This window comes from Mastacembelus armatus, chromosome 16 (genome assembly GCF_900324485.2).
Source record: "Mastacembelus armatus chromosome 16, fMasArm1.2, whole genome shotgun sequence".
In the NCBI taxonomy this organism is placed as follows: domain Eukaryota; kingdom Metazoa; phylum Chordata; class Actinopteri; order Synbranchiformes; family Mastacembelidae; genus Mastacembelus; species Mastacembelus armatus.
In genome coordinates, this window is record NC_046648.1 from 21,193,144 (window position 1) to 21,217,795 (window position 24,652).

The 24,652-nt window shown below is 41.3% G+C and overlaps 2 protein-coding genes across 2 annotated transcripts; one reads left to right on the forward strand and one right to left on the reverse strand.

Annotated features, from left to right (window-relative positions):
* The first annotated feature begins 1,675 nt into the window (after positions 1-1,675).
* Positions 1,676-14,438, forward strand: mex3a (mex-3 RNA binding family member A). The gene is given in 4 exon segments (XM_026317742.1): positions 1,676-1,712; positions 1,715-1,773; positions 1,775-2,405; positions 5,563-14,438. Coding segments are annotated over 4 exon segments (1,881 nt in total). The 3' UTR covers positions 6,717-14,438.
* Positions 14,439-14,753: 315 nt separating this feature from the next.
* On the reverse strand, positions 14,754-23,576 carry rab11al (RAB11a, member RAS oncogene family, like). Its single transcript, XM_026317743.2, has 5 exons — positions 23,242-23,576; positions 20,580-20,775; positions 19,632-19,825; positions 18,198-18,278; positions 14,754-16,536 (listed from the first exon to the last, which is right to left on the reverse strand). Exons 1-5 carry the CDS (start codon positions 23,279-23,281, stop codon positions 16,397-16,399), a joined length of 651 nt encoding a protein of 216 aa, XP_026173528.1. The 5' UTR covers positions 23,282-23,576; the 3' UTR covers positions 14,754-16,396.
* Between the last annotated feature and the right edge of the window lie 1,076 nt (positions 23,577-24,652).

Consider the following 24,652-nt stretch of genomic DNA (forward strand, 5'->3'; position numbering starts at 1 on the left):
TTTATATTGTATATATTTTCAGATAGGGTGTTTGAAAATTTGTGATTATACTGTTGCTCATTTCTATGTGTTATTAAAAAGCAGAAGGCGTTCTCACTAGAAATGCTAAAATATTCATGCTGAATCTCTAAGAGTCACATGCCATGCTCAGTCTGTCATAAAAGCCCAAATGGAAGACTGTCTGTGCTTTTGTTTTGGTTTCTACAGTTGTAACCCAGTTATAGTGTGGGAAAACATCACATATGATGGAAAAGAATAAACTGAAGGTTAACGTGCACAAATAATCCACAGAGTGAACCCAACACCTCTGTTGGGAACACAAAGCACATCCTCACTGATCTCACAGACATTTCATTAAACAGCAATTTACATATTAACACCAGTGACTATAAAAGCTCAGCGTCTCCCCCAACACGTCAAATATCTCAATTTTCTTGTGGGGCAGAGGGAAAACGTGGACGGTGAAGCGGTGGAGCATCTAATATAAATGAGTAAACATCCCCAGAGTTTGCCTTGTCATTCAGGTAGCCTTACGCAACACATACTCCCTGTATATCCCATCATGCATATCACAGATGGTAACGACAGACTCAGCCTGAGTTAAACTCACAGTTTGAGGAAGCTGAAAACATGGACATCAGTTGTTGCTCGGCACTAGAAAACCATATACCAGCTCCAGTGTTTCCTTAGAGCTGTATTTACGGTGGTGACCCAAGTGTTAGAATAACTTCCAGCTCACTCCTAAAATTATTGTGGCATATCAGAAACCTCTTCATTTTGTTTTTCCTGATTCATGTAAATTTCCATGTGTTCGTGATAATTTAAGTTGCAGATACTTTGCACTACCTGTTTAAAACCCAAAGAGAATGAACAAAAATGAGAAAAGTCCGATTAAATGAAGTGGCTGCATCAATAACTGTTTCCTGAATATTATTTTTCTAACTGCAGTTTGAGTCTTTGTGTTGGACCATGCCGTCAGGCGTGGCTTCTGTCGAGGACATCTTGGGGAGTCTGTACGCGAAACGAGCGGCGCGGTTCTTTGTTCACCGGGGCTGCTGCAAAACCCTTGTTTTTTTTATTGAATGGGAAACGTGCGATGGCTTTTCTGCTGTTCCCCCGCTGCATACGGTCTGCAACGCCTGTCTGACAACTCCCTTTCCCTTCTCCTCCACGTATACATCCCCCCACCTCCCCTCCAGACACACTCTTTCCCTCCTATACATAACATCCTCATGCGCAAAGGCGCGGGGACAACAACGCGGTGACCTGCCGCAAAGCACGGCAACATAGAGGTGGGCGGACCCCCCAAAAATGTCACCAACTCCTTCACTCTTAAAATTCATGTCAGATGCTCCGCGATCCCCCATAAAAGGCAGGAGCTGCTGGGTTTTATCTCTTAATGACGAAGTTGACATCATCTTTTCAGCAGATGACCATGTGCGTACTGTACTTGCACCTTTTGATAAGAAACTGTTTACGTCCTGGATGCTGTTCTTACATAAGTCGCTAAAATGCGGTTTTCAGGTTGCACTGCAGCTCTACAGCTATGAACGAGTCTGCGTTGATGCGATGCGGCGCAGGCGGCTGCCTATGATGATGAGGTGTGAGTCTCTTTTCTATAGGTGACCTAAGCAGCTTGATGGGAGATGCCACAGGCTTGGGAACCTGAGACGGAATGGTACAACGGGAGGGCGGCTCGTTTTGTCTCGGCGAAGGGGGGAGCTGTGTAAACCAGACTGGGTGGAGCAACACATCGGCCAGCCCCATCTATCGTGCAGACGGCCTTGTGTCCCGTTTGCCTGAAGCTCGGAGAGAGACTACTGTACTGAAAGTCTGGCGGTTAGAGAGAGAGGGGGCCGGTCTATGGGAGGGACTAGCGCAAAGGGGGGAATTGGAAGGAGGAGGGGGCGAGGAGGAGGCGGCACGGGTGCTGTTTCTCCAGTCTCTTTCCCCTGTCTTTGTCTCACACACTCTTTTGTTAGCCATGCCTAGCCTGCTGGTTCTAGCAGGGATCATGGAGAAAAATGGGGGCTACGGCGGGGATCTGGCCGGCTCCGGCTTCGGAAGCGAGGGTCTCCTTGTGCCGCCCGATGAGGAGGAAGACGACTCCCGTGCCCTCAGGGTCGCGCTGGGCCAGTTGTCTCTGCTGGGGCTCGGGGAAGGCGAGGACGGCGGCGGAGCCCCAACAACAGGAGTACAGGACCGGAGTAACAATAACAACAACCACCACAACCACACGAACAGCGTCGGGGGTGGCGGAGATACGGCGATCCTGCAAGGGAAAAGCAAGTTGTGCGCCCTGTACGAGAGCTCCTCAAGTGAGACGAAAGGACGAGGCTGCAACATAACAGAATGCGTCCCAGTGCCCAGCTCTGAACATGTGGCCGAAATAGTGGGGAGACAAGGTAAACCGCTGGCTTGCAAATGATTTCCCTCCAAACTTGTGCTTTTATCCCGCTAACAGCGTGCGTCAGCCCCGCCGTGCTTTCCTTTTTGTTCTCTAACTGTTACCTGGTGTTATTTGACAAAGAAAAGGGAGTGGTGTGTGTGCTCGCGTGTTTTTTTTGTACTCCCCCGAGACATCAGCCTCCCACTTTTCCTGCTACAACGTTGCAAGTTCTCGTGTGCTCATCGTTACACTCACGCATTGAAACAAGTCTGTGTCTGCTTTGCGTTTATTTGGCTTTTGAGTGAATTTGCAAAGAGACAGGAGAGAGCCCCGTCCCCTCCTGGGCGAATAATTCTACATCCACGCCATCGGTGTCAGCGCACAGACACGCACACTGGAGCAGGAGAGCACTTGCTTCCTTTGTCGTCTGAGACGCGCCAGACTGTTCAAAAAAGGCAGCGTGCGGCTGGCGAGGACGGGAATGTGTTTCACTTTGAATCGATCGTTAGGGAAATAGCCAGAATCAGGCGATTGGGCACAGTGGTGGAAGACGTTTTGCCTCCTTCTAAATTTATTCAGCTCCTTGTTTATGTTGCGCACTGCCCCAGTGACACAATTGGACAATAGAGCGAGCGTGGTCCCCATGTTTCTTTTTTCTTTTTTCTTTTTTTGGCAAATGAGGGAGTTGGAAAGTTCAATTCCAGACGCATTACAGATTCGGCCCGTTTCTCTTGCAGCCGGAGTTTTTTTTTTTTTTTTTTTTTCTTAATTGAACAAAGACCTGAAGTTGAATGACAGCAGCTGTCAAACAAAGGTGTGAAAGTCGGGGGATGAGGGGAGGGGCGCATGAAGACGGTGTTGCTGCTTGGCACACGGGATAGTCTTAAAGTGTGACTCAGCGAGAAGTTGCACCAGGAGGTGGGAATCCTTTTTTAACCAGAATATCCTGCTGTTTGTGCTTATTTGCAGTAAAGCTGTTGTCAGTGGATTTTTCTCTATTTACATACAGTCCAGCTGCAAACAGGCTTGGATCTGTGTTGGTTTTGAAGCAGGAAACCCAGAGGTAGATATTCTCATCTTCTTTCTTCTGCTTGGTGACACTGTTCATGTGGTTGCACCCATTGTTAACTGACGTGAAGAACCCATGGGTGAGAGGGGCAAGGACAGGGAGGCAAGTATAGCTTGTAAAAGCTGAATGGGAGTCACGCCTTGGAGCTCAACGCAGGGGGCTCCTCGAGAGCCCCCACTTCACTGCACACTCTCAATACCACATCGTTGTGTGTCAGGAGAGGGGGAGACAGAGGGCAGGACAGGGAGACGACTGCAGGGTGGGTGACGTACGGTCAACAAGTCCTGGTTTATTGTGCAACAAAAACAAACAGGTCTCCAGTAATGTCAGGGGGGCTCAGTGGAGTTGAGATGGCTTCTTTTACCGGTGCGGTGGTAATGTGGATATAGTTTGTCCTACCAAGTGCTCCTTGTCTCCTATTGCAGCTGCTGTTCTTTACTCTGAAGTGTAAGTTTTGAATTTTAATTGGGTAACTGAAGACAGTTGGAGGGTGGACCCAGTGAGCACAAGTGCAGCAGAGAGGGCCCTTTTGTCTTGACAGAGAAGAAGTGCTGATTTGGGGGGATTTGAGAAGAGCTGCTTTTGATTCAGGCCCTTCGTTAGCTGGAACTACATACAGACCCCCTTCCTCTCAGCAGCGTGCATCACAGCCCGCCTGGTGAATTTGGCAAACAGAGCATCCTGTCATGAAGAGAGGGTTGGATGTGATCGTTTTCTCCTGTCAGAGATGCTCTCGTACTTTCCTCTGGAGCTCCTCAGATCAAGGTTGGCTTTGTTTTGAATTACATGCACCTACACCACAGCTTAACAGCTGAAAACAAATTTGTCTCCAGTGACCTTAATTTCTGGTTGAGATTAATTAATCTTTGCCTATTTTGTTAACAGATAATTCTTTAATTGAGGCAGTAATGTGGACTAATTAAAAGGTGCAGTGTAGTTTGAGAAACGGAAGTTGGCAAATGCTCTTTGATCCCTGTGGCATGAGCAGGTTTATTAGCCTAATAACAGATGTCCACAAAGGGCATTTTTAGATTTTTAGGTATGAGGAGTAATATCCTTCTATCTGCACCACTGGTCCCTGCGAAGTATGTGTTTCCCAGCAAAGTGGCCCTGTTTTGTAGCGTTAGAGAGACATTCCTCTTCAACTTAAGGTGTCTTTAAGCCTTTTGTTACGTGCTGCTGTTTCAGATAGGAAATGCAGCGGTGTACTCTGTGATCTGAAGTGGAGTCTGGTAAGATGAGCTCAGATTTGTTCATTGAATAGATGCCTGATGATGAGTTGCACTGGTCTCTTTAAGGCACGGCCGAGATGAGAAAGGCAAATTTAACTTGTCAATAAATGTGGAAGTCCTAATGAGGAAGCTGCCTGAATTTCTGAATGAAAACTGACCCCGTGTAATACTTGATGGATTCTTCATAGGATGTAATATAAACAGTATTTATGTCTTTTCTTATCATGTTCTTCTTGACCTCCTTTGTAAATTGCAAGCTTCCTAAATAATTACTGATGTACTGTATATCCGGTTCTGTCCCATTACAATGTAATGACAAGGTAATTTGTCATGAAATAACATTAACCTGCACTCTCTCATGTTAAGATTCTGCCTTAAAAGCACTTAATAGAGTAAACTATTACATGCTGATCAAAAACAGGGCAGATGGGGGGCAACAAATGGCCCAAAAACAAAGCATATGTGGTTTGACTGTATTGTTTTATTCTATAAGTTCAAGAAGGTCACAAGGTGATAACTCACCAGCAACTGATCCACAACAGTCAGGACTATGCTGGCCAGTGTCCCTGTGCCATTCATGTATCTGTTTGTAAACTAGTGTCTGATTTAGAGCAAATAAAAAAAGTACACTCAATACATACACTTGCTTTGGTCCTGGAAACCTCATAAATCATGGTAATTACTTTGTGTATCCTTTTCCAGTCAAAACCTGGAACATATTAAGTTAAACTGGTCATGCACAGTGGAAAAAAACGGAACTTATTATTAATAGATGTTGAAGATTTCTCTTAAATCAGGTTTTGTAACCTTTTAACTTCATAACCCATGTATCATATATACCGACTTTTAAATATAACTTGGTGTTTCTACAGGTTGCAAGATCAAAGCCCTGCGGGCCAAGACCAACACGTACATCAAAACCCCCGTTAGAGGAGAGGAGCCCGTGTTCTTAATCACTGGCCGGAAGGAGGACGTTGCACTGGCCCGCCGTGAAATCATCTCTGCTGCAGAGCACTTCTCCATGCTCCGGGCATCCCGCAACAAGCTGGGAGTGTCCTTTAGTGGCTCCCCGCCCACACCTTTGCCAGGTCAGACCACCATTCAGGTGAGAGTGCCATACCGTGTTGTTGGGCTGGTAGTGGGTCCTAAAGGTTCCACCATCAAACGCATCCAGCAGCAAACCTGCACTTACATTGTCACTCCCAGCCGAGACCGCGACCCTGTCTTTGAAATCACAGGGTCACCGAGTAATGCCGAACGCGCCCGCGAGGAGATTGAAGCACACATCGCCTTCCGAACAGGAGGCCTGCATGACCACAATAATGAGAATGACTGTCTGGGGCCGAATGGTGGAAGCAGCCCAGCGGGCAGCAGCAGTGGTCTGGAGAGCCGGCTACAGCAGGTGTGGGGGCTGCAGGGGGGCCAGCGCAAGCCCCTCACCAGCAGCTACCGCCAGAACTTTTCAGATGCCATGGTTGGGGGGGGGGGGGGAGGAGGAGGTGAGGGAGGGGGAATCTACAACAAGAGCAACTTCTCCAGCTCTGGAGAGAAGCCTTGCTCTTATTTTGGATCAGATGGAACCCAGAGTTGGGGCGACCCTGACTACCCCAAACAGGTGGCCTTCTATGCCCAGCAGCGTTCCAAGAGTTTTGGAGGCCTCCCACTCCCCCTGACCAGACTCTCCCCTGGCTTACCCGAGCCCTGCGGAGGTGGAAGCACCAACAATTCTTCAGTCACCAGCATTGTGCCAGTAGCTGGCTCGCCTCATGCTCAGGCCCGCCGCGCCCACAGTGAGCCCACCTCAGCCGGTGAGGGTTTCCCAGGCCGTCTGCCAGTGCCCGACTCACCACCGGCCACTGTGCGGGACTGCATGACCTGCTTTGAGAGCAAAGTGACGGCTGCCTTGGTGCCCTGTGGCCACAACCTCTTCTGCATGGAGTGTGCCATCCGAATCTGTGAGCTCAACCACCCAGAGTGCCCAGTGTGCCACACCCAGGTCACACAGGCCATCCGAATATTCTCTTAAGGAACCACATCAGTTTTTACCATTAGTTTTGTCAGTGTTTGTTCAATAATAATTTACTGTTATTATGATTATTATTATAATACACATTTTGGTTTTTCAGAAAATTTAAAAACAAGCAGATATTTTAGAAGGCACTGCTTGCTTTACTAAAAAGTATAAGAAATATTTTTAAGTTTTTCTTTTATATATATATGCATATATATTTTATAAAAGTTTTGTTTATAAGAGAAGTATAGTACCTTGCATTTTCAGTTTTTTGACTGCTGCTGTTTTTCATTCATGAATAACAGTGTAGGCAGAAGTAGACAGTAATGTGAACATTTTATTATTCAAATTTTTATTTTACCATGAAGTGGGTTTATATTGAAGGAAGATGATTGTTGAGGTTCCCAATCTGCACCTGACTGACCTAGAAAGTCAATGTTGTTATTGGAAGGAAAAAAAAAATAGAATTTTCATTGCACCTTACAATCATCTTGGTCTAAAATAGGATTGTCAATCATACCCTGAAATTTCAGGAGCTGATGTGAAGATGAATTCAGCCTTTTCAGTTTTACTGTGACTATGGTTTCATAAGATTGGTCCAAAATAGAGATTAATTTTTTGCTTAATCAAAATGTGAATAGACTGGTTCTACTTAAAGCTCTGTCTTTACAAGGGAACAAAGCAGCCCCTTATTTAATTCCTATACCTAATAGTCTTATACTGTAAACCAGATTCATGTTAAAAAGGGATAGGACATTACATCATTTATTTATAATAACAGGTTGCATTTTACTGGTATCAGAGATAGATTAAAGTAGTATAAAATATGAGTAAATTTTTCCTTCGAGTAGCCTTTGATTACACTTTGGTCACTGCAGTTTGTTGAAAAGATTCAGTAATGCTTGCTCCTCATGGCACTTGAAAAGCATGTGGTTCCTCGGTTGGCTTAAAGCACTGATTTAATTTGTGAGGCAGAAAGCCTTGGAATTCATCCAGTTGGCTAGTTCTCGATATCTGTCTCCCCGATGGACTTGTTTCAAAGCCACCTTAACCGCGCTTTATTGTCTTATGTGGTCATTTGGCCACAGTCGCTGAACGACACAGGACAAAGCAAGAGCTCCAGTCAACAAGCATTTCTCTGAGGTGTGCACTGTAAATAAGGAGGAGAATTAGAATGTGGACAGAAGCCGAGTCACACTGTAAAATGTTTCCTGAATCAGCAGCAGGCTCAGATTAAAATTGTTGTCACTATGAAATACAGAGTCCCAAATCAGTAATCCTTATTCCACGTCCCCACTACTACCAGCATTATGTGTGAGCTCAGAGGGGTCTGCTGTCTCCCTGTAATTAGCAAAGCTGAACAGGAGCAGGTGTTCCATGGCACACTGTCGCTGTGACCCCAAGTTGGAGGTCTTGCCTAGCCCTGTTTCTTTCTCCCTTTTCTTTGGGAGTGGCTTTTATGTGTCCCTCTGCTTACAGTTCGATCGTTTGCTCTCTGAGTGGGGCGTATTGTCTGGGCCCAGTAGTGGCGTGGGCTGCAGAGTGCTCGGACACGGCCTGGATCTGCTCATTGATAATTAGGCAAATGGGTCGGTCCAGGTGCGGACCGTGTGGGGACTCTGGAGTTGTATGATTGGTAAGACAGGGTCCCGCAGTGAGCCCCTTATTGCCCCGCCCCACTGTGACAGGCACAGAGGGAGCAGGATGGTCTGTATGCAGCTGGGCAAATAGGACCCCTCCTTTCACTCCCTCTTGCCCCTTCCTCCCCCTTTTTCCTCTCCTTTTTTTGCTGTTCTGAGCTAACCCTACTAAGGAGAGGGGGCCTCTTTTGTCCCTAAACATACACACACACACAATTTGAAAGACACTAGCTGAATTTGGCAGCGCCTGTGAAATGAGGGGAGGCTTAGGAGCAAAATAAATTATCTACAGTTATCAGGAGATCCACCAGCTACCTGTTTTCAACATTAATGTCACACAGTTTGTCAAATACCATTTCCAAATGATGAAAATTGTCATGTTTGCCTGTAAAAGAAAGACTGTAGGATCTTATCACACAAGGTGCAGCATTAAATCTCCCCACCTCCACTCCCTGACCACACTACCCTGAAATTTGGATGGGGTAGAGGGGTGTGACACCACCAGTGCAATCAAAGTTTTCACTAAGTCCCCTGCCCCACTTCACATCCAGGCTGACCCCCACCCCCCAACATGTCTGCTCACTACTGTATGGGACATCCTGCAGCTGTCCCTTCACTATGGACACTCGGCGCCAGCCAATGGCAGCCCTCCTTGTTCTGAGCTTCCAGAATCAGACAATTGTAATTGACAGGAAAGCAGAGGAAACGCCCCATTTAACCAGCACTCATGCTGAATCAAATTACACACCCTCTGCGTCTGCCTTAGCCCCAGCCTGGGGATTTCAGAGGACTAGAGGAGAGCGTATGGGGGTAGGGATTAAAGCTGTTGAATAATAGGGATGGGGAGGGGGGATCATTTTAGCTGGAGAAAGAGAGAAGTATGCTCCAAAAAATGAGACCCTGCAGATCTAGCATATTTATTGATCATTCAAGTGTTGCAGCGAGTTTTGACTTGTCACATGAGGGCTAGTAGTGGTGACAGGGAACACCAGTGATCCACTGGCTCTTTCTTGTGTTGTATTAGAGAACAATTCAACTCGGCTTCCGTCTGAAAAAATAAATTAACAATTACAAATTGTGTCTTCTAGGACAAAAAAAAAAAAAACAACAACTTTTAAAGCAAATCACTGGCATTACACGTGGACTGCAGTGAAAGCAATGTACTTGCAAAAAGTACCCTGAAATCTATCAGATGTAGAATTAAAGAATAGTTATGATTTATGAGTGGAGAAATTGCACATTGGTTTGGCCGAAGCTTTCAACTTCAAATTCAAAGCAGCATGACACTGTTTTTTGAACATAGTATTTTTGTTATTTTGTTTTCTGCCTTAATATTTTTTACGAAAATATCGCCATTACTTTGGCATACAAGGTAGCAACTTTGGCCTTTGATAGCACCACCCCATAAAAACATCTTTTAAAGTACTTATTTTTGGAGAAAAGAATGTGAATCAAACTGTTCGGGTGGGGATTAGGAGGGATTCAGGAAATTAGGCTCCTCAAACACTTTACTTAAAATACAGTAAAGCACCTTATTACAAAACATGCGCATTTCAGTAATACCAAACCGACCGCTGATGGTGAAATATATTTCATAGAATTTGAAAAACATGCACATAAGGATTCCCTATCATTTTTTTGTATCATGGTGGTTCTTGTTATTCTTAATACTACAGTAGTGCTAGTGGTAATTTGGGAGCCCTCTCATCCATTCAGTCAATGCTGGTGACTTGAGTTTTGCACTGGTTTAATGAAGAGAGGGCTTATTGGAGATTCTCCCAGTTTAGACGCTGTATAAGGTAATGAGTATTGTGCTTTATGGGAAAGCACTCTTAGCTTCTATGTAAATAAAGTATGTGTATCAGTTATGAACATCCAGACAGAGGTCCGCTTGAAGTGAGGTTTTGATTATTTTTACAAACTGAAAGTGTCATTGTCAATGTTTTAGCATAAGGAATTGAAAATGTTTGGAATCTTAAGGAAAGCAAATCTTTTATATAAGTGTCCCATCATCCCTTATGACAATAATAGTATAATAGATAGAGCCATACATTTAAGAAATATTATTTAAACGGATTAACTTAGTATTTCATCCAAATATATAAATAAATTAACCAGACACTGCTATAAACTGTAATAATGAATATCCTTTATGAAGCCTCTCAAATAAAAACTCAAATGAATAGCATGTGTAATAGCCTAACCCCTAATGAATAACTCAGTTTCTATGTATATTAGGATGAAAAGCAATAATAGAACTATACTGGGACAATAAACAGAGGAGCCTGCTTAGTCAGTTCTTTAAATAATATTCTATTCAGAAATTGACCTTGATTTTTAGAATAATACCATTGCATTTCTGTCTCTACTTAAAATTCATTATGGATTCACACTAGCGTAGAAACAGAGATATAATTAATTAGTAACGGTTTCAGGATAAGTAATTGTTCTTGTGTTCATCAGGGTCTTAGTCATTTGATTGCTTAATTTTTTATGTTAAATATCAATCAGATCACAGGGTAGGTCAAGGCAAGCTTAAGGATTCCTTCTCCTAGCACTGGTATGATGAAACTGCAATTTCTGTGACTAAGAGGAAATCTCATTGTGCTGTGAGTGATCGTTCAAGTGTGAACAAACAACAAGACCACAGCATGAGCTCCAAAGTCTGTCTGGTTTGTTAAAATACAGGAGCTGGACTTCAGTTAGGACAGACTGATGTCTTTAAAGCTTTGGACAAAAATGTATACACAGCAGTGCAAAGTAGGGGGTAGGACAGTGTGATATAATTTACTGTACCAGTCACACAATAGTGAAGTCATGTCTTTATATTATATACAGGGGTAGACATGTTACTTACAGCATTTCTCAGTATGAGTTCTGTTTACCTGATGATAAGTTTCTGATTTCATGGCTCTATTTGACACCTGTGTTACATCTGCTTTTCATCTATTGCTTTTGAAAGAAAAAGGTCAGCCAGCCAAAGAACAAATTACAATGATAGGACATGAGCTACATTATAACTTGAGTTAACTTATTTTAGCATCTAAATCAGCTTGATTTAGAGTTTATTGAATTAAGAAATAATTTCATAACTAGAATTACTCTGTTTACTCAGAAGTCTTAAAGGCCACTCAATCGATATCTGTGAAATGAAGGCATATCATGTTTCAGTGTTGTAAGATAGTTTAATACTACAGAGGCGCCGGTAACAGACTTAATTCTCCCAGAAGAGAGCAGCTTAAAGCACACCCTCGCACTTGCAGTCCTTTGAGTTGTTTTCCACTGTCATTGCTAGATTGTTGGGGGGAAAAAAACACAGCAGTCTTGGGAATTTCTTGAATCGCTCTGAAAACCTGACCAATCTGGAGAAATTGAGATGAAACGGGACTGCCCATGTAATTAAAAATAGATTGAGAAGGAATTGTGTTGACAATGACAAACCAGTAAAAATAAGGCTGAATTCCTAATTTATGAGTACCTGAGAGTAAACCGTAAGGGCTTACTTTCAGATATACACAAGGTGACAGTGTAATTCTGAACAACACAACACTGTGGTCTTAGTTAATATCCTTTAGAGAGCCATTACCTGTATCCTTAAGTTTAACTGCATGTTAGAGAATATAGTACAGTAGGTAAGATTTATCAGACACAAGGTTAAGATCGCATAAAGAACTCAGAAATCAGCCTGATACCAGAAGTGTATAAAGAGCTTTAAGACCTTAAAGTAAACATTGGTTTAAAACCGTATATTTACTGTGTAGTTTAACTAATTGATACATAAAGATTAATTATGATTCTTAAGAATATGCTGAAGTGTAAGTTTCATTTGTCCAACTCACCCAGTTTGAAGTACTTTTAATTCTGTGGAGCATCAAAAGGGTGGAGGTGATTCACAGTGACATTTGATTCATTAAGTTCTTGTTAGTATTATTTACGATATTGTATTAAGCTTACTGTTATAGTACTGGTAGAAACTGTTGATGTTTTTCTTCTCTTGATATGAAAAGGTCTTTATGCATTTATGTAGAATCCCTTTTAAGGAGTGATAGGAAATCCTTATTTTCAATGGATGCACTTAAGCAATTGTACCAACCTGTCAAAATCACACATTGAGCAAGTAATGCATTTGAATGTAAAAAAACAAAAACAAAACAAAAACAAAAAAAACAAAAAAAAAAAGAAAAAAAACACTCAACTTAATGCACTCCTTATGCCTATTGTTTTGTCAATTTACAAGTGAGCTTTAAGTTTTTGTTTGTTTTTTTGGAAAGAATTTGCAACAGGTTTTCAGCGTAGACTATATTTGAGTTCTTCCACATACATTTATAGAAAGTAACTTAAAATGAATAAAAAAACATATTACAGTTTCTCAAATCTATTTTGCTAACATGGGTTATTATTTCATAGAAAGCAGAGGAAAAAAGTCAGTATCTGGATGTTATTTATGAGAAGTAAAAAAAAAAAATGAAGCAACATATTTATGAGTAACCTCAAGACATTTTGTTTTTTAATTAAAATTACAAGAAGTTAATATATTTCTAAACACAGGGAAGTCAGTTTCTACTAATACGTAAAATGAGAAAAGAAGTTTAGAAGTTTTATTTATTAAAGTTGTGGATGCTCATCTTTTCCATGTGCTTCATTGTAAATGATGTAAATGGAAAGAGAGCTCTCCGTAGCTTAAATTTTAACTTCAGACATGCACTCCTTCAACATCAGTGCATTCACAATGGAATAATTACAGAAAATAATATAATATTTTTTAGAATTTGGAGATATTTTAGTCACAGAGCATCAATTTTGTGCCTCAATTATATATTTTTCTTGCATCAGCATTCTTTGTGCAGTGCTGCTTGCTGTAACCCCTCTCCCCCTTCAACTAACCCCATGTTACTGACTGAAACGCATTACTCATTTCCTCTGTAATCTAAACTCGCTTTTACTTATCAAACATATAAAACATGTTACGATTGCAACGCTTGGAATGAATGAGGCAGCTGTGGCTCTGCTGCCAACAGGGCCACACATAACTTGTACACACACGTTCATTCATACATTTTTTACATCTACTACTCAGTTTGTGATCGATAGCAACGAGCATAATCAGCTTAAAGGAAGCTTTTGAGAGACTTTCCCTAATGTGTTAATTAGGTGAAGTGTGCAAATTGAGCGGCAGCGCACTGTGTAGTAGATCTGTGTAACTAGATGCACACATATACACAACAGATTCATTACCGTAGTAGTTTGCATGTATGTTGTATGGTCACTTAGACAGGAGAAATGGTGCAGGTCCTGTGTTAATCCCTTTAACGTCAGTGCACTTGGGCTGCTTCTCCTCTGTAGATTTTCATAGTTCGAGTCTCTTTGGAAATTGGAAACTTGACATGAGTTTGGAGCCAGGCAAAGAGACCATTTCAGTCCCCATATCAAAGTTGGATTTTATACTCTGAGTTACCTGCTAGCAATGAAAGACTGTTTGCACCTCATGAATAAACTTGAAGTTCTTAGCTTGTGGAAAGAGTTGATACAGATGAAAAAAACTTGACAAAAACACTACAATGGCACATTTTTCCTGCACGTAAAGGATAGGGACTGAAGTGGTGCTCACTGGTGAAACTCGCAACCTTTTCCAAAGAGGCCAATACAGTCTGACAGTTTGTCTTTGGTAGTGTTTCCAATTTTTCCAGCACAGTAGAGGTGTTTCATGCCGGTTTAATAGTGGTTGTAGTGCATTAGTTTTTGGGCCAGCATCACCTGGCGTTAGTTTCTGGTTTCTCTGTGAACAGTGAAAGAGGGTTGCCACTGTGGCCCTCTGTGGCTGACCGTCAACTTTGATGGATGGAAAAAAAAAAAAAGAAGTCTTTGAACTCTGTTACAGTATGCCATGCCCTTACAAGACATGGGATATTGCAGGTTAATTTCTTATAGCACATGTTTTTTTGTGAATTACATTTTTTGGAGACGTTTTTATTATTATCATAATTATTATTATTATTATTGTATCTGCGCCATGTTAGTTCTGGTTCTTTGTTATTTTTCCAAAATTCAAGATGTATTGTAAATGTTTCTAATAAAACAAAAACAAAATGATCTCCAATTGAAGCCAATTGTGTGTTTTGTTTCAAGGGGAAGTTCTCGTGGCTAAATTGATCCTTTGATGATGATCCCTATTCATATTTTAATTTAGAGGAGCAGCGTCACATTACAACACTTTGAAAATGTCTTATTAAATTACACTGGACCTTCACAATTATAATCGAGCCACGTCAATATTCTGTGATTAGCAATCATGGTACCTAAAATAATGACTCATTCAATAATATCAATCCACCAGGTTCATTAGTAAAGTAGCCAGCTACTTGTTTCCTTTTTTGTTTTAAATCATCTGCCATAGACACGAGAAGAGCCAGGCTATAACAAATGAGATTTATTTATACATATGCAGTTCAAATATACATATATTAGAATAAATGTTTAAAAAGCCCTAACCTACACCACCCAGTTTAAGACCTGTGAAGTCAACAGAAGTCAGTGTTGATGTGGAAACACATCAGCAGGATAAACACCATCTGTGTGCATAACCTTTGGATTTAATCAAACCCCTCCTAACACTACCGTCCTATCTCCTTTTCCTCATCTATTAAAACTATTAGCTACTAACAAACCCAATCCTGGCTTCTGAATACAACCCGCGCCCCCTCAACAGGAAATAAGACAAGTGAGAGCGAGGGCAGACCTCAGGGAGATCCCAGAAGGCAGAGTTCTGTTCCGGTTACATACAGTGTACAGACTTAAAGGAGAAGGATGTGCAGGCAGTGGAGGATTTCACTTACAGTAAAACAAGCCATCTTGGGTACAGCAGAGACCACAGGAGCAGGGCAGGGCTGAGTGCCCTCACTACCTCATCCTCTGAAACATTATCTATCCACCTATCCATCTATCCATCCCAGCTAACAGGCAGCAGCAGCACAAGGTTGTCCATGCATTTAAATTAATTCCCTAATTTTTCCCACTACACCTAAAGGTTCAGGGCAGTGGTGAAATGGTCATCAGTGGAGCCAATGCTACTATCCCATTGAGACAGTTAACCCATCCAGTAGTGATACAGCTATCCCGCCTCATTTAGAGTAAACGCTGTACAAAGCTTGCAAGAGCATGAGTCATCTGTAGAGTACAAAATGTGCAGAGAGCAGGAAAACCTTCCAAACAAAGATCAAAAGCAATCAAAGAGAAATTACATGTCACTGTTAGGAGGGATGTCATTGCGCTAAGTGGCCTGTTGTAACACAACATGAACCAACCAACTTTGACCAAATTCAAGCCTGAAAAATGACTTGAAGCCCTTCCTCTTCCATTAGAGAGGGATAGCTGCCCTTACAAGCTTTTTCACATAGACAATTGTGGGCAACCGCATCAAAAACAAAGAAAACTCCCTCTGGTGAAAAGAAATCATTGTGCAAAGTCTAAATCAAGCAGTGTCAAACTGTGAACCCTTTGGCCAAAGAAGACCTTAATCTAGTGTTCAATAAATATCATATGGGATATTATTGTCTTTAATATTGAAACTGGGAATGACAGTGGCAACAGAGGGGTTGCAGTTCAGTCTTTTGTGGATTTTTATTGTCCAATATTCTGGTAGTGGGAAACCGAGGGAAAGAATTACTGGCCTGTAAAATAGACCTTTCAAAGACAGGACAGTTTGCAAAGACAGAAATCATGATACACATAAGGGTCCTTATAATGTGTTAAAATTTTCAATAGATTGTGAATCAACTGGGATCATGTACCTCCTTAAAAGCTTAATGTCTTCTTTCCAGTGATACAAATCCCCCCTTCTGTTTATAGAAATTTCTTTATTATCTCCCCTTTACTGCCCCCTTCTTCATACTTTAACCTATTTAACCAGACAATTACCAAACCAACCCCCAGTAAGTGTCTTTGAGTGAAATGGTTATCTCTACCTGCCTATTTTCCCTGTCCATCTCTCTGTATCTGTTTGTCTATCTGACTGTTTCCATTTGCCTGGAGGTGAAGGAGGAGGTCAGTGATAGGGTCTCAGTTGTTCTGGCAGCAGACACCCTTACTGGCTGAGTTTTGGGTGGGCTCAACCGTGATGGGCACTACGTTGGAGGCTGGTGAGAAGTCTGAGTCACTTCGCCCTGACATCTGCCTCTGTGACACAATGTTGTAGATGGCTGTGATGGAGAGAGGGGCAAAAGGGAATGAGTTATGTGTAGATGCCTATAAATCCAGCCAACACTGGGACATATTGTGATAAGGACAAACAGCATGGCAAAACTGAACAACAACTGTTCTATCCAGACTCCTGGCAGCAGTGTAGGAATCTTTCCATCCTAAACTGGCATTGATATGTCATGTGGCAGTACCAAGTCTCATTATAGGCATTCCCCAAAGCTACACTGTGCAATACATTTTGCAGAAAATAGTAATAAATAAATATACTTTTTGAGTCTGTGACTTACTTTTGTGACCTTGCAAGCTCAATCTGGTAAGCATAAAACACAACAAAGCGCATTTAGCACAGGAGCTGTTCATGCACATCAGATGTAAATTTTTTATTTGCAGCTTCTGTCTTTAGCTTCTGATTCGACAATAACTGAAAGAATTTCTGAATGCCAGTTAATTAAACTTTGACTTGCATACCACTGAGAAGATCAGCAGATAACTGGAGTGCAAACACCTCACTTCAACTCTAAACTACAGTCACATGAGGAACATAACAGTCCTGGAATAAGACTGCCTATATAGAATGTTTAAAGAAAAAGGCTTCTTGCTAACCGTGACGTTACACATCATATAGTAAAATAATGACTATCACAGACCCTACACACCAGGTGGTGCTGAAAAAAAAGAGCAGGATGACCCTTTTCAGACTTAGAATCTGTCTGTAACTGATGTCTACATATGAGGTCTTCTCTGCTCCACTAGGTCTAGAGTTCAGTTATTACTGGCCTGCTAATGGACTACTATCTTCCTCTCTTCTCCTCCCTTAATAAGCTAATTAGCAACATTAGCTCAATGGGGCTTGTTGTTTTGAAGTTCTATGAATTAGAAATTATGTATAAAGCTGTGGTGTGGGCAGAATAGCTCAAACAGCTCTGGCTAAGGCAGAGAAGAACTGAACATGGAGCAGAAGGTGAATACAAACAGCAAGTGCCACACACTTGCAGATTGATAGCCCCTAGAGCAACTGAAGTGGAAGCACCACTCACTGTTGGATTGTCCCTTTAGGCACTCCAGTGGTTGACTCAGTCACAACAATTACTTTTTTCCATCCATGTTTCCAATATCAAATACACTTATTAGTGTGGTTATATGCTTCCCGGGGAAACTGCCCATTGACATTTACTTGTCTTTTGTCAACGATATCTGTAAACCAATGTCAGGCTTGCTTTTTTGAACATACATCTGGTGCAGTAGGTCATAATTAGTGCAAGCACACAAAACCCAGTATTTGGTGCTTTGCAGGTGAATGTCCATCTCTATAGCAGCTTTCACCAGGACTGACTGGCTAAGCATTTTTTAAGTGTGCCAATTACTCACATCTGTACCATAAAAAAAAAAAAAATTCATGTGGTGTTCTAGGTACAGACTGCACATCAGCAATGGACACAGACAACTGATTAGATGGTGTTTGCTGCCATCTAGTGGCAGACAACAGATGTTATGTAAACTCAGTCTGGATGGAAATGTAACACTTTCAGACATACATATACAGCATATTTAAATGTCTAAAGAGCTGTAGACACCAGTGATTGGGGATCAAAAGCAGTTTGATTCGAACATTTGATATAAACAAAAATGACAAGTAATAAAGAAAAACTGTAAAACACACCTGTGAGAATAGTTTGAAAAGCCAGCTCCACATTTGATGAGTCTAACGCTGATGTCTCAAGGAAAGACAAGCCATGCTTCTCTGGAAAACAAATTCATATAATCCCAAATTTAATATTTATAATCATTACACATTGGCCGGCAAGTTTCAGAAGTACAGTGAGATGAGATGGACTTTACTGTTGTCCTGTACTGGCCCCAGAAATTAAATCATTTCAACTGCTTTCTCTTTGACATCACTGTGAACTGCTGTGTAGTTGTAGAGAATATAACAGCTGTGACAGTTTACTCTGGTCTACTCTGTACTTTATATTTACATTCTGATGATGTTGAGCAAAGATTTAGTAAGGAATATAATGATTTATATTCTGATTAAAAAAGATTTTGGAAAATACATATAAATATATTTCTATAAAATATATATGTTTCTGTTAAATAACAATACAGCTGATTAGTTAATGTAAAAAATCTATTAGCTAGTGTGATAAAAATGGTCGAACATGCAATAATGCAGAACATTTGATAATTCCTGTTTCTTTGCCAATTCCTCTTATCACATTACAGTAAATAATAACTCTGGGTTTTAGACTATTGTTCAGACAAAAGACATTTCAAAATATCCCTTTTTACATGTTTAATGCTTTATAGACAAACCTCATAGTAAAAATGCAATGTGAATTAGGCGTCACATATTAGACCAGTGGGACAGAATAACAAATTAATGTGAACCGAAAGCACTGACTGACTGTCACTGATAGAGCAGCAAAAATGACTTTCTTCACTCATATATAGCTCAACAGGACTCAACTATTTGCCTTTCTTACAGCCAGGCCTATCAAGAGCCATTTACCAGTCAAAGCAGGTGCAAGTCAACCAACAAACTCAAGGTCAACAGCAAACATGTGGCCCAACCACTGTAAAATAATGTAAGCCTAACAAAATTATATTTAACTGAAGTTAAAGGCTGCCTGTAAAAAAAAAAAAAAAAAAAAAAGCCTGCTTTAAAATAAAACTTTGAAATTCCCAAAGGACCAAGATAAATGGATGTTTATTAATTTAAATCAAATCTTACATGTACTCGAACACATTCTAGCCAAGGACATGTGCCGTTTAGGGGGTATATTTATGTAAAGTGTCTTAAGTATCATAGTGCAAACATTCTTAACATGGGGGCTCTAGTAGTAAGCAGCGCACAAACCTGACAATGTCTAAAAAAGAAAAGTTAAGACAAGTATGACTAATTAAATTCACTGTCAACAACACATGGCATGCTAAAGTTCTTAAGGACCTAATTAAAGTAGCTAATGGTCGGTTCATGTCCAATGACCATTATCACAACTTTAACCGGGTGATAATGTAATAATGCACTTTTAGAACACTGCAAACCAATATAGGCTAGATGCTATATGATCCCATGTAAAATACACAGTGATACCTGCAAAGGCTTTGGCTTCATCTGTTGGCACCGCTCTTAGGTGGCGTAGATCGCTTTTGTTTCCCACTAGCATGATGACTATGTTGCTGTCTGCGTGGTCCTGCAGCTCCTTCAGCCAGCGCTCAGCATTTTCATACGTCAGGTGCTTGGCAATGTCATAAACCAAGAGAGCTCCAACTGCTCCACGGTAGTACCTGAACAACATAGGAGGAGATGAACAAAACAGAAATTAGAGCAGACTGTCACAGCCTGTTGAGTTCAGGATTCCTTGAGGGTGTGTCATATGGGCTCAGCCAGCTCTGAAGCACAAGCAGATCTGAATGGTAAAAACTAAGGAACATAGGGATAAAACTGTGAAGCTAAAACAGCACAAAAAGTTCATGACACAAGTGAACACTGACACTGCTTATTTAACTGAAGACTGGCTGTGCTCGCTGTCTGCTTCCTCAGTGCCTGAGGGGGTTTGACAAAGTACATGCCAGTGCCTCAGCATTGGCTGCCACATTAAGAAGGACAACTCCAAAAGACTGAAGAATATTGACATGGAAACTTAGCTAAGAGATGAAGAAGCTTACTTTTCTTTCCCAAGCAGTACATTTTGTAGTGTTAATCAATTCCACTGATTATTTATTAATTCCACTAATTATTCATAACAACAATGGCATGCTGTATCAAGTATATTTTTATACTTGCAGTAGATATTAATATCTGCTACAACCACAACCATTAGTATTAAATCCATGCTTTAAGCTGTGATAATTTTGATATATTTTAAAAGTAAATGCACTGAGGAAGTATTCTGTAATGGTAACATACTTACATTATTTACACATGCACAAAAGAAAGGAAGTGCTGTTTTCTAAATTTTAAAATGTACTTATGTGAAGTAAGTTTATGCATAAAAGCATAATCCTACAAAATCTTTTATTATGCCCCTTTTGTACTTACGCAGAAGTGATAGCTCGGTATCGCTCCTGTCCAGCTGTGTCCCAGATCTGAGCCTTGATGGTCTTGCCTTCTACCTGGATGCTGCGTGTGGCAAACTCCACCCCGATGGTGCTCTTACTCTCCAGGTTGAACTCATTTCGGGTGAAGCGTGACAGCAAGTTACTCTTCCCTACACCTGAATCTCCGATCAGCACCACTGCAGGAAAAAAAAAAAGATCATCAATCATTGGTGCAGTCACATCATGTACTGTAAACTCTACAGGAAAGCAAAGTTTTTGGACTTTCCGTTTTGACTCACTGGTACTACAACAAAAACAAGTCTCATTTTTTTGGACATGGAGGATGAAAAATCCTTATGAAGAATGTTGTGTATTTTAATACTTGAGTGGGTTTGGGCAGCGCAGCACAGGTTATGGCTGCAGAGGAAAAGAGACATTTGCGTTTAACTCAAAGAGGTCATTTTGAACAAGTTGGGTTGACTGTTTTAAATTAAATTTGATAAATTTGGAAAAAGGCCTTGTGTTTGTTTTCGTATAAACTTCAATTAAAATTTTTACTGACACAGGGAAAACAAATGCTTTAATGCATTGTCTCCTCTTCTGCTGGATCGTCACCTGAAATGCACTGAAGCGGGCATTGTTAGGTTAGGTGTTTGTCAGAGAATTACTTCCACATTTGTCAGGTGAGTCACTCTGTCAAAAGGAACCTCCCACACCAACTCACCACCAGCACACCACCCTGCTATTTGGAAATAGGAACTTGCTATGGAATGTTAAAATTGCCTCAACAACCCGACCACTGTGTCTACACATGCATTTAAGCAATGCTGCTTGTTTCTCTAGGGGAACTGTATGTACTAAAGCGTTTAAGAGCCACAGGTAAAAACCTGTCTATAATATGGGTTGGCTTATTTAGATTGAAAAATAGATTTAGCCTGTAAGGGCTACACATCCTAACAAGAGTGGCTGTGCAAAGTACCAAAAAGGTAACACTGTCATACTCCATTTCGTCCATCACAAAAGATCTTGGGCGGAGGAAAAAAAAAATCATTATGCAACTTTTTCTAGGTCCTCTGCCATATCATGGCTGCATTACACACCCATTTACTAACCTATTGTTGGGTTTGCATTCTTCAGCTAAAGAGATATGACACTTCTCTATTATATCATACAACCTTGCACCCAGTGATTTAGTCCTGACTCCTTGAATGTAGAAAGGTTAGCATGACATTGAAAAGATGGCTGACACATTAAAATATACTGTACAAGGAAATAGGTAAGGTTTTAGCAGGATGACTTCCATGCCGATGTCTCCATCAGCAGGGAAACGTTAGTGTGACTCACTGAGAGCTCACCCAACTTGACTCATGCTACCCAACATCCAACAGCGAGGGACAAAAGGAGGAAGGAACAAAGGAGTTTCATGACAATAATGTTAGCTCTTTCCTGTTGTAAGCAAAGCACTTGAGTGGCAGCTGATCTTATACCAATGTCCTTGTACTGCTGCATACGATTCAGATGTTTTGTATTTGGTCACCATGTCATTTTATCAGAGAGTGTGTTAACAAATCTCATCTTCTCTATGCTCGGGGACAGAGCAGGTCTGTAGCTACATACACACTTTTCCTGCAGGTATTTCCAGTTTGGCAACACATGCTTGTTTAATGTTCTATATTTGAACAGACGATGAGCACATCATTTCCACTTGCTTTAGACCAGGCACAACTACGAACTATTGTTTGTGGCATATAGATGACATATTGTGCGATAGTGTGAGACAGTGTTTGTGCATATTGTACTGACTGTTAAAATGATCTCTTCCCCACAAATGCTACCTGATATTTAAACATGAGTGTTATTTATAGGGTTGCAACCAATTACTTTCATTATTAATCAAATGCACAGACTACAAAACATAAAGAGACATGATGAACATGATCTCTTCAGATGTTGTTTTCCAAACAAACCAAACATATTTAGGGCTGGAATCAGATGATTAAAAATTAATTATTTTTTATTATTTTTTTTATTATTTATTTTTTTCAGATTATTACTATTTCCTGATTAACTGTTTATATTTCTAAACTTGTTGGAGCATACATTGAAATACTGATGTTCAAAGGTGAGTGGTGTAATGATTAGAGAAGGTGTGAGCTGCTATTGATAAAAGAAGGTGGCTATGTCAAAGTGCCAAGACCGGGATGTACATTGAGGCTGTAAAACACGGGTCATTTTATTTCCAGTAAATACTAAAGTCCTCGACCAAACTCTGCTTCTTTCACAAGACAGTCTGCATAGAGGCTGTTTTGATTCATCGTCCTGCCACCGCTTATGACCCCTTGTTGACCATCGCTGCATCTCAGCATGATTGCATCATCGGCCTGGGAGATGATGCTGCTTAAACCGAGCTAAAGTGAAGAGTCCTAATAAGCTGCCTGCCGGTGTTGTGATCCTATTGCTGGACGGCTACAACGCCATGTTGTAACTGAAGTCTCCCCTGACAACAACAACTCTCAAAGTGCAAGAGCTCACGGCAGGTGTTTAGTTGTGTCCTCTAAACGTCGTCTTACACCTTGTTATTGGGTAACGTTACGCGGACCAACACTTCTGACCCTCACTGACGACTTTTCGTTAACTATCCAGAAAGATAAACAGCTACTCACCTTTAAAAAGATAGTCATACTCGTCTTCTCTGTGGGTCATAGTTTCTCCTCTTCGGCGAATCTACTCGCAGTCGAACAAACTTCTGGTGTGTATTGAGCTAAGTTAGCGTTACTTCCGAGACCGAACCGGGTTACGTTCACGACTTTAACCTCAGAGGAAAGATACTTAATCCTCACACAACGCTGAATCGGTGTCAAAGTAAAAGACTCTGGTCCCGACGTTGCTATCAAGCATAAAAAACTAGCAGCAACTACTAACCGAAAAAGTTTCACCTCCTCTTCCTCACCCTCTATCACTTGCCATTACTGAAACTGCAACGTAACGTCTACTCCTTCGTCCCGCCCTTTGCTCGCTCCTATTGGTCGATAGCTGACCGACACCTGCCACTACTGTTCACGTGATTGGTCCGGCCTACAGTCGTTCATGATTGGCCAATGGTCATTACCTTGGATGACGTCTGTGGTTCCGAGCCTGAACAGGTAGTAACGTGAAGCTTCAGGTTAGGTAGCAGTCGTAGCACAGAGCAGGTGGTAAACACAGGTGTCTATGGCAGGCCGTTTAAAGGATTCACATGTAAGATATCTGGAATGTATTGATGACTAGTCACAACTGTCATTTAGGGTGTTTGCAATAACATTTTAACTAGACAGAATTGCTCATTGACTTGAATGGGGAAACTACTTTCAGATATCCACAATGTGAATTCCTGCTCAAAAATGGATTGTAGATATCTTAAACATTGACTAATCAAAATGTAATTCCAGATATCCATCCATTATCTATACCTACTTATTCCTAATTAGGGTCACAAATCTGCTGGATCTGCTGGAGCCTATCCCAGCTCTCTTTGAGTCAAAGGCAGGGGTCCACCCTGGACAGGTCACCAGTCCATCACAGGGCCACATAGAGACAAACAACCTCACACACTCACACTCACTCCTATGGGCAATTTAGAGTCACCAATCAACTTGACATACATGTTTTTGGACTGTGGGAGGAAACCGGAGTACCTGGAGAAAACCCACACAAGCACAGGGAGAACATGCAAACTCCACACAGAAAGGCCCCTGATGGGTTTTCAACCAAGAACCTTCTTGTGAGGCAACAGTGCCCACCACTAAGCCACTGTTCTGCCCATAATTGCAGATATCTGAAATGCAATTATGGATATTCAAGTGAAATCTATTTAATGTTAAAACGACTTGCCATAGGTATCTTAAATATGTCATGGCGACGTGTCACTACAGCCCATACAGAACCAAGATGTGGAGCTTTTGAACAGCTCAGGAAAGAGAGATCATATGGTTAGTCTATAATAAATCAACCAAGAAACACTGGTGTTAAAAGTACTGAGATTTTTACATAAGTAAAAGTAGGCCTGTAAATACAACTGTGTAATAAAAGTCTACA